This window comes from Astyanax mexicanus, chromosome 8, assembly GCF_023375975.1.
Source record: "Astyanax mexicanus isolate ESR-SI-001 chromosome 8, AstMex3_surface, whole genome shotgun sequence".
NCBI lineage: Eukaryota > Metazoa > Chordata > Actinopteri > Characiformes > Acestrorhamphidae > Astyanax > Astyanax mexicanus.
The window spans coordinates 17,205,370-17,216,678 of NC_064415.1; the positions used below are offsets into that span (position 1 = coordinate 17,205,370).

Below are 11,309 nucleotides of genomic sequence, written 5' to 3' on the forward strand. Positions count from 1 at the left end.
ATTTATATTAATGGCTTAATTTTATTCGATACATGTTTTTTTTTGCAAAGCAAATTTTTATATATTTTTATTATAATTAAAAAGTGCCCATCAATGCACATGTTTCTGAAAAAATAAATTTATGGCCAAATTGTATACATTCTTGCTTCAGATATGAAAAAAACTAATTAGTAATGACAAGTGCCCCCTTTATTTATTTTTGTTATTTTTCCTTTCAGTATTGTTGCATTTGTCATTTCTTTATAAATATATTGATGCTGCAGATTTTCTGATAATAAAAGCACTGGAAGTTAGTGATCTCCTGAACTGGAAGTTAGTGTTCACCCACTGGTGATTAGGAGGTCCTTGCTCGCAGGACAGAATTGGACATAACTACAATTTTGGGTTAAAATTAAGCTATTTAGGATTCCTACTGCAACATGTAAACATACACAGTTCATATGTAAAACATTTACATTTATTAATCAATTTAATAATAGGCAGGCCTATTATTTCGATTTATTTATTTACTCATTAAATCAACCATCACTGTTGAACCATCACAGAAACTCAAATAGCCGCTCTGTACAATTATAGTAAGACAAAAAGCATCTCACAATGCAAAACAAACCTTGGGGTGGATAGGCTACAACAGCAGAATGCCACATCAGACTATAATCCTGTCAGCCAAAAACAGAAAGCTGAGGCTGCAGTGGGCACATTTTCACCAACACTGAACAACTGGAAAATGGAAAGACAGCTTTGATTTCTCTAAATTTCTGCTGAGTGTAAAGTTAGAATTTGTCTGCAACAGTTCGAATCCATGGACTCAATCTGCCTTCAGTAATAAATGGTTTGTAATGGTTTTATGAACATTATCGTGGGATCAGTGTTCTTTCCAGTCACCAAATCTGTGTCCAATAGAATACCTCTGGAATGTGGTATAATATTACCCATGATATTGACATGATATTGGGCTAGAGGTCTGTGCGGGACTGCTTTTTTAAACCCACTCCTGCCTGCTCCCGTGTGTTTTTGTCCTGTTACCGCCCACTCCTGCAAGAAATCGCTTCTTTTAATCCTGCGCCCGCCCGCCACATACACATTAATGCCGCTGTGTGTGTGTGTCCCTGCATGGGAATCATTGCATGATAATAATAATTTCTTAATTATTTATTAATTTGCGGGAGCAGGACTACATGTAAATTCCTCTGAGCGCGAAAGCGCAGCGACTTGGTTCCAATACATCAGCTCACAGACGCCTTGTGTTGACCGACATAAACCTAGGATTGCTGAGGGAAAACAGCGCCATCTATCCACCCAGCAATCTACAAATCATAATAGCAGTGCCAGACATTCCATTTCTAAAGTTGTTTAACATTCCTTAATTCACAGTGCAGCATTCTTTATTGGCACAACTGGCAAAATTGTGGAACACAAAACTACCCCCTGTCCCATAACTTTCAGTATGTCAGTGTATATAGAGTTTGTTTCTTAATTACAAGACTCAGTATTGATATTTCCATGTGAGAATCGCTTCTCAAATGTCAGGATGGGAAGCATAAGGACTATCAATATTTCAGCATTGATCCACCCATCCCTAGTGGCATGACAGTGGGCCTTGAATGAAAGATTGTCTGCTACTTTTTCTCATGACTTTTAATTAATATGTGTCCACCGGAAAAATATTCATATTCATTATTAGGCTATTCAAAATCAGTCAATCATCATTCATATTATAATGATTTGTCTAACAAATGGTATCCCTGTTCATTCCTGCTCCATTTGAGATATATGTCAAGTTATGGCTCATTGCCATCTTCTGTGGATTACTAGTGGATTTGCTCGCTGATGCAAATGATGCATTTATCTCGGTTGAAGAAATGCCAATTAAAGGTCACAGAAACAGATGCTTTTCTGTTTTTTTGTGTCTGCATGAGGCAGTTGCAAATGCCAGTTCTAATGCAGTCTGCATTACCATATGTATGCAGTAATTCCACGCTGGAACACACCTTCCAAAACACCTATTATTTGTCAACACATAATCTTTTCTGGTGTAGTTTTAGAGCCTGGACTGAAAAAAAGATTCCTAAAATAACATGGGACGCCAAGAAGAACAGGGCTGCCGTGTATGGCAGCAGTAATTAGTGGTGGGAAGTGGTGGAGCACGCAGAAATACACAGTGGCATATGGGTTATGACATGATAAACACTTCAGCAGATTCCCCAGAGCACTTTTACTATTCAGATAAGCAGCACCAACAGCCTGGGACACATTTAAACACCAGGCACGCACCTGCTCAACAGATACACACGCACTATTAACAGTTCAGATTCATGTACAATTTCATCTTCAAAATCAGATATATGCAGATACACACACACACACACACACACATACATACAAGCACTCTGTAAAAGGAAAAGCAGCTATAACACAAACACATTTCCCACACAGCTGATGAATTGCAGTGTATCTATGAGACCAGTGTTGAGCGTCAACTCTGCTGTACACAGCATTTTATACTGATGACATCGTTTTTGGCACAAGTATTCATGCTTTGGTCAAATCTTCCTCAACAGAAGTCTGCTGTGGCTGAGTGCAACAAAACCAGAAGGCCACAGCACTCACAGTTAAAAATAGTTCCTATTTGTGTCAAGCTGAAGCTTACAAAATGGAAAAAATAAAAAGTTCTATTTATTCATAAAAAGGCTTTATCTTCTGGTATGCTGGTAAGCTCTGTTGAAAAACATACATATATACATTATAAGATGTTTAAATATGTTTAGGCACATTCGGTAGATAACAGAGAGCTAATATTAGAAGCTACACATTACCAGATACATTATACATGTAATAATAGTAGACATAATAAAAGTTTATAAACCTAACTTTTAACCTTTGCAAAAGACATTTGCACATATTCTGCTCTGGAGTACCAACCACAGCATACACATTCTAACATAGTTAAAACAAACATGTATAAAAACTGATTCTTCTAAAAATTTAGCTGATACTTCATTGACTGTAATAGGGAGAATGGTATTTCTCTCATCTGACCCAGAATACTGGTACTGCACTATGTAACTTTGGTGAATCTGCTCAAGACTCACGAGAACTGCATAATTATGGGAAACCAATGTCATAGTGTAAAATCCAGTACAATATCACTCTATTCTGCATATGTATCCTTATTCCTCTTTTTTTCATTTACAGTGCCAGTTCTTATTCTCATAGATTGTAAAATGCACATGTACCATGAGAGAAATACAAATTTTTGCATAATACTGCTTTATGTTATAGAGCCTCATATATTTTTTTATATACTCGCCCTATCACAAATGATGCCCCCAACACCAGGAGGTTGAAGGCTAACTAGCACATAGTCTAGTCATTCATTAAACTGGTTTGCAGTCCTGACAACAATTATTATTATTAGCATTAGTGTTATCTTCAAATCCACTGTGTATACGGAGTGTATTTACACAGATTAACGTAATTAGAAATCACTGTTGTCTCTGGGAGTGGAGCGCCGTCTGGAGCAGGCAGAGCAGCCAGGACCAGAACGCTCACGCAGGTTGTAGTCAAACGACGGCAAGACCAACAGACTAGGGTCCGAGTCCACAGCAGTGTTCTCCACATCACTCGCCAGGATGTTCTCCACCAGACACATGATCGCTGCATCAATGTTTGTGTTGTCCTGAAAGAGAGAGAGAGAGAGATTACACCATATAATTTGTATGATAATTACTGTAATTATATATATATATATATATATATATATATATATATATATATATATATAAAATTATATAAGATCTATAGATATACACATACATAGAAAACCTGCCAGAGTAGATAGCCTTGTGCCTTTAAGAGCTTTCATATTTTTCATATTATGATTTTTTTCCTAACTGAATCTTAGTTTTTATATTAGTTTCACATGTTTACCAAGATTTCTTGCACTTGTGGGAAAAGAGAAGAGCAGAGAGAGAAGAAGAAGAAGGAGAGAGAAAAAGAAGCTGAGCAAAGAGGGTGAGAAAGATATAAGATATTTTTTTATTCGTTTAATATTATACCTGATTATTATTATTGTTACCATTATTGCCATGTTGTTTTTTTATTAATGTTTCTGATGTCTCACAATATATTGGGTTTTGATGTTTGTGTGCTTTGGCAACATTGTTTTTTTAAACGTTCATGCCAAAAAAGCCATCTTGAATTAAATTGATATAGAAAGAACATGGAAATGAGAAAGAGAGAGAGAAAGAGAGAGAGAAATGGGAAAAGAAATAGCGAGAGAGGGAGGGGTAGTTAAATTATCTCATTGATCAGCTATCCTGACCTAAACTGAACTGAACAGAATTGAGAAAGAGAGAGAGAGAGAGTGAAGAAAATAAAGAACAGGGGATGAGAGACAGAGGGAGAGTGAGCAGTACGGTTTATAGCCTTGTGGTTCAGTATTAGAGAGTAAGTGAGTTAGTGAGAAAGTAAGTGATTGATTTATAGATGAAGTTTATTGATTGGCACATGATTGAATAATAAGATTACCATAACTGGTGACATGATGAATCTGTGGTTAGGCTTTTCAACTCTTGTTTGCTACATGACTCTGATGTATTTATACTTCTGTCTGTTGTGTAAACATCACTGTAATAATGTAAGAGTCTGTGGTGAGCTGAGGAGAGGCACATGACATATAACTGATGGATTCACAGCGGATCAAATCTTTTTAAACAAGTTGCTGGACTAGAAGTACTTACACACACATTGCATAAGATGCATATTAGGGGTGTGACATGTCATATCATACATAATATAATACCTTTATAATAAAAAAAAATGACTGTGATAATAGCAGTATTCTGTCTTAAATGCAATTTACAATGTATATGCATGCAATAAATATATTTTTCATTAAGAATATTGACAAAAAAATCAGAAAATGTTATTATTTTAGGACCATGTAGCCCATCCCCAGTGCAGAGTTTCGAGCTCTTACTCTCTCACCTTTGCTGAAGTCTCGTACCAGCCGACGAAGCCGTGGTCTCTGGAGAAGGTGTCCAGTTTGGGGAGTCTGGCACACAGGCCCTGCTTCTGCTGGTCACACTTGTTTGCTAGCAGAACAGCTGGAACTGGCCGACCATTATTTAGAGCAACTTTAGAATCCAGGTCCATTTTCCATTTGAGCACAGCCTGGAAAGTGGAGGCTCGTGTCATGTCGAATACCACCAGGGCCCCCACAGCTTCCCGGTAGTACACACGAGTCATGTTGCCATAGCGCTCCTGTCCTGCAAGACAGAAAATGTTTACCCGCCTTCTGCCTTAAATGCAGGGGTGAGCAATATTGCAAATGCAGTAGCTTTTTTGCAACAGTAAACAAACAATATAAAGGGCAAGGCAAGATAATTGTCAAAAAACACAAAAACAGGTTAGTAACAAAAGAAAAACAATAAAAAAACACATCATAGAAGAGCTAGAAAACTAGATTCAATTTACTGAGGAGTAAATGAAACAAAGGGGTATTTATACTAACACAGACCAGGTGTGGGCAATCAAAAGCTTGAAGAGCCGGAACACCGTAGTGTCACGTGATCAGCAGAAGGTCCGGTGTGAGTGCATGTTGGGAGTTGGAGTCTTCATTGTAAATTCAGAGCAGGCAGATGGTATTATTATGGGCTGTAGATGGTGGAATATCTTTAAAAGTCTTCGCAGTTTTAATGTTGGGGAACATTTTCTTAAATGATTTCACTATTTTTAGACACAGTTTTTCACAGATTGGTGAAACTCTCCCTATGTTCACTTTTAAGAGACTCTGCCTCTCTAAAGGCTCTTTTTTATACCCAGTTATTTTAGTTAGTCTCTAATTGCTCCTATTGTTTTCTATTAGTACCACTTTTCTTTTTTGGGATGTGTTGCTGCCATCATATTCTAAACTTTTAATTCTTGTTTTTCTGTTTTATTGTTTTTTATTGTCTGCTGCCTCTGCTGATGACCGTAAAGGATAAATGAAACCCGTAATTCATCATTGCTTGTTATTGACAAGCAATTCATCATTGCTAAAGTCATTTATTGTACTAATGGCAACATATTGTCCAGTCTTAATCAAAAGGATCCTTACACACACTCACAGTGTGTTTATTACTTCCATCTCAGGTTCTCTATGCGATTAAGTCAGCTCTGTGCCCAGTATGAATGTGTTCCTGTATATGTGTGTGTGTGTGTGTAGGTGGTGTGAGCACTGCCTCCTCTGAGCTTTCCCTCACATGAAACAAATTTAGGCATGAAACCAGCTGATACCACCACGCGACTTCCATCTTACTAGCATTCCCAGAGAATGGACAGAGAGAGGTTTATCCCATTGTCAACACACACACACACACACACACAATCAGGGAGGAGAAGGAATGTTTAAACAAGGCTTTCCAAGGGTGTGTGTGTAATAAAATCAGAAATGGCCATTGATTAACTCTGCTGACACTGTAACTTCACTGTCCAGCCCACAGTGACCACACGCCTCATTATTCGGTCTTCAGGATGACCCTGCCTGGGACAACATTTCCTGAAAAAACAAGAAAGGCTACAAACGGACAGTAGCAAAGGATTTGGCATTTTAAAATGTAGAGCATTGCACATTACATAAAGTCTGCTGAGCTCAGCAGTCTAGTAAAATCTGCCAGTATAAACCAGAATAAAACTCCTGGAAAAGCAGATCAATACAACCAATCTAGAGCTTCTGGAATGATTCTAGAGATTAGTCTCTAGACCCTTATCCCTGTTTAAAGGTCAAATCTGCTTATTATTCTACATTTCCACAAACTAAGTCATTCAGTGTCGTCTAGTGTTTTAATGTGACAGTTACCAAAACCAGGTCAGAGTGCTGGTTATAAAAACACAGTTCTGTTAACTCTCTTAAGGTTTTTTACTAAAACATTTTTAACATTTATTTATATATTTTCCCTAGAATTATTAAAACTTTACAGATTTCTGCAATGTAGTTATTACTAGTAAAAAATCTCATTCCATATCCCAATTATAGAATTATAAGAATAGCAGATCTACAAATATATAAAGCCAGCCTGACTACTCATATTAAAAGGACAACATATCATTCATGTAATTCTGAATATGCATATATTCCCTGCTCATTCTGATTAAGCTATGTTTTCCTTAAGAGGTTGATTGTTAAGCAAGTCAACATACAACCAGTATGACCAAATTTAAACAGGCTGGTTGACCAACATGACCAGCAGGACCAAGCTGCTCGTTGACAAGCATGATCAGCATTGCTATGCAGATTGACCAGCATGGGTTTTTATGGAATTGCACTCACTACTAAATATTATTAAATCCTTTTATACATACGTGATTCCAGATATCGCCATTGTTATTCTAATTGTTATTTTTAAAAAATGATATAAAACTTGTATAAAATATATATTTTTTATTTTAGTAACATTATTATTGTTATTCACAACCTGAATTGTAGACATATAAACTTATAACTTTATCAATCTAACACCAAAAATCTAAAATTTACACCTGAACTTTTCATTAGTCAGAACTACAATGGAAATAATTGGAATAACAATCTCTGCTACTAAAAAGGTAATTATAGATATGATATTTGTTACTGAGTTAAAATGCTGTTGCACTGCTGGTGTCATTTTAGACTAGAACCAGATTTGTGCTTAAAGTGCTGTAACAGAAAATATGCCCTAAGAAACCAGTTTTTTTAATATCATATTTATTACTTGTTACTATACCTCGTCAACATTACATAGGTGGCTTCTCTGATACCTGTCACCATTACTGTAAAGAACAAGGATGGCAATCACAGGGCATCTCACGATACGATAATGTTGATAATATGATACTCCAATTCTGCCATACACTATATATTTATATCACAAGATGATTCTTTAAGATAATTCGGGAGGAAAAATACTTCTAAATAAGGAAACCAATATTCCCAAATGATGAACAAAACAATACCAGGGATTATGTATTTTAATGTTGTAATGAAGCAGAAACTTTAGTAAATCAAACTGGTGGGGGAGTCTTAGGGAGTCTATAGAGCTTCAGTAGAGATTCAATTAAAAAAATCAATATTTGACACAATGTATCGATAATGTATTGCAAATTAATTGAAAATGATACAATATATTGCATGATATTTTGTACCTTCTCTAGCAAAGAAATTATACTTTCAAAGATTCTTTAAAACATGGTGGAGGCCCTGTTTAAAGAGAAAATCACAAACTACTGGAAATCTAGGGGAAAAAATCAATTAGACTAGATTATATTAAATAGGTCAAGTCACTGCATCACTGTTTTAGTGTAATCCTATTTGCACAAGCACTTTCTCTGATTTCAGGGGCAGTCCAGTCCAGAGTTGGATGATCACAAAGTGATCCAGATTCATATCTTTTCTTCAAAGTTAAGTCAATTTAGTAAGCTTGTTCATGTTTGTTTCTTATTAAGGCACATGACTGCAAATATGTAAAATAAATTACAACAATTTCATAACTTTTCTTTTAACAGTTTGTTTTAGCAATCATATCAGAAGTAGTAGGAATGTGAAACATTAAATTAAAGCTTTTGAGTGATTAAATGGTTAAAACAGAGCTGTAAAAGCAAAAATATACATTTTATAAAAGACCTAGTTTTATCTCCAGCACTAACCCAGCACTTCTACATTCTGTAAATAAGATCAGATGAAGGAACACAGTTTCACACACTGCCCTGTAGTGATGTTCTCTGGATGTTCAGTATACAATTCTGGAAAAAAAATAAAAGACCACTTCAGTTTTAAATCAGTTTCTCTGAGTTTGCAATTTATATATGTACATTTGAGTAAAATGAACATTGTTGTTTTGTTTCAAAAACTACGGACAACATTTCTCCCAAATTCCAAATAAAGATATTGTCATTAAGAGCTTTTATTTGCAGAAAATGAGAAATGGATGAAATAACAAAAAAGATGCAGAGCTTTCAGACCTTAAATAATGCAAAGAAAACAAGTTCATATTCATAAAGTTTTAAGAGTTCAGAAATCACTGTTTGGTGGAATAACCCTGGTTTTTAATTACAGTTTTTATGCATTCTGGGCGTGTTCTCCTCCACCAGTCTTTCACACTGCTTTTGGATAACTGTATGCCTGCACTCCTGTTGCAAAAATTCAAGCAGTTCAGCTTGGTTTGATGGTTTGTGATCATCCATCTTCCTTATGATTATATTCCAGAAGTTTTCAATTTGGTAAAATCAATAAAACTCATATTTTTTTTTCCAGAGCTGTATATCACTTAGGAACTTTTGGGTTAAAATGTGAAACTCGTGCCTCACTTACCAGCGATGTCCCACAGCTGCAGGCGAATCACTGTCCTGTGGTCCCAGTTGAGGACTTTGAGGGCGAAGTCCACTCCGATGGTGGCTCTGTAGTGCTGGGAGAAGACCTGGTGAACGTAGCGCTTGATTATGGCTGTTTTCCCCACGCCTAGATCCCCAATCACCAGCACCTTCAGCAAACGCTCCTGCTGCATTCCCACCACTGACTGACCGAACCCAAAAAAAAGTCCAAAAAAGGAATAAAAGTGAGGTTACCTAAAGTGCTGAAGAAAGAACGTGGGTCTTCTGCACATTTCCCAGTTCCCCACACCATTAAACCCCCTCTAAAATCCCAACACAATGAAAACCCTCAGAGAATCCTTAAAAACGCAACGCGCGCGCAACTTCACGACTCCTGTTATACATCACTGTGAGGATCAGCTGAATCTGATGAATAAAAAGAAAAAGCGTGATAAATCTTCATACGGTCTGTTATTTAGCTCGTGTGATAAAAAATACGGATAAAATAAAAGTATTTACCGACAAAAACTGTGAATCTGTTTTCAGACAGCCGCACAGAGCTGCCCAAAAAAGTATCTAACTCTCTACGAAAAGCCAACGCAGCATCTGTGAGATCATCGGAAACCCGCAGAAAACTACATCTCCCATCATGCATCAGGCTTGCAGCTTCCGCCTGTAAAACATGTAATATAATGACCACGCAAAAAAGAAGAGAACCAGTTATTTAATTTACATTTAAATACACATGTTAAAATTGTCCATAAAATGTACCCATGTATTTTTAATCACTTAACATATAAAATATGTTCCAGATATAAAACCTAACCGTTAGGATATAAAAAAGAAAATAAATAATAGAATGATATACTATATAATTTTTTTATAAGGCTGGCTACAATGTAGATAAAATGCAAAGATTTATTTGTATGTTTTAATTATAATGTCTCTTCTGTAACCTTTATTTTAAATCTGCTGATATCTATTTACATAAATGACAAAATCTGATAAATGTCAACCATGCTTCAAAGTTTTTGTTGCTGAATTTGTATTTATTTATTCAATCTCTTATACGTGATTGGTAATAAAAATATTTCTGCTGTAGTATATGAAAGAGTTGTCTGTGATTGTTATATGTGCATGTATTAGTGAAAAAAAAAAAGAAAATGGTGGGTACAGGCCTATTTTTGCTTTTTAGACTATTTGAATGACAATACAATTACTACTTTTGCTGTTCTTATATAGATCTACAAGTATGGGCACTACTGAAAACTTGCATTCTGTTTAATGCAAGACTTTTAATAAGACCTTATATTATCAGCTCGACTTTTTAAAATGAACATACATTTCAGAATTTTCGTATATTTGGTGGTCTCAAAGCTTGGTCTTGCTGGTCACACAAGTCAATCAGCTTGATCATGCTGGTTGTTTAGCTTGGCCAGGTTGATCATTTTTGTAATGTTATTGCTGACACAGATGTGCAAAAGCACACATAGTCCTAGGAGAACATAGCTGTTAAGATAAAACATCTAAAATCATTTCTGATAAAGCTGGCTTCAGGGTAGATAGAAAACTTAAAGATAAAGAGTTTATTATCACACTTTAACCAGATCCAGTGGGTCCGATGGGCCCCATGTACAGTATACAACCCAGATAGGGCCTATGTTTATCTCTTCCTTGTCCTGTCACTGACCCTGATGGGCCATATCACTGACATCTATATGTGGGGCCAGAACCTGTGGGGTCCTAGGTGAGCTGCTCTTATGTAGGCATGTTATTTGGATATTGCCAACAGAATTATCTTTGATGCAGATAATCTAAACTAAAATAAGACCGCTCTGTAAATGTGTTAATATTTATACAATTACAAAATGGGGCTTGTTTTTTAATCAGTAAAAAAGCATCACATTCACTTTTAAGCCTGTTTTTGTCTTTGTGGTATTTTTTTTAGATGCGCAGCTCTTCCAGGATTTACGGCTGTGGTG

The 11,309-nt window shown here is 36.1% G+C and overlaps 1 protein-coding gene across 2 annotated transcripts; it reads right to left on the bottom strand.

The window, feature by feature from the left end:
* Positions 1-2,196: 2,196 nt before the first annotated feature.
* zgc:162171 (Rab32_Rab38 domain-containing protein) lies at positions 2,197-9,949 on the bottom strand. Of its 2 annotated transcripts, XM_015606054.3 has the most exons (4): positions 9,847-9,939; positions 9,329-9,753; positions 4,990-5,270; positions 2,197-3,679 (listed from the first exon to the last, which is right to left on the bottom strand). In XM_015606054.3, the coding sequence occupies exons 2-4, from the start codon at positions 9,519-9,521 to the stop codon at positions 3,479-3,481; spliced, it is 675 nt and encodes a 224-aa protein (XP_015461540.1). In that variant the 5' UTR covers positions 9,522-9,753; positions 9,847-9,939; the 3' UTR covers positions 2,197-3,478. The 2 variants fall into 2 exon arrangements, with proteins under 2 accessions (XP_015461540.1, XP_007250258.1); XM_007250196.4 differs by having other exon boundaries at positions 9,329-9,949.
* Between the last annotated feature and the right edge of the window lie 1,360 nt (positions 9,950-11,309).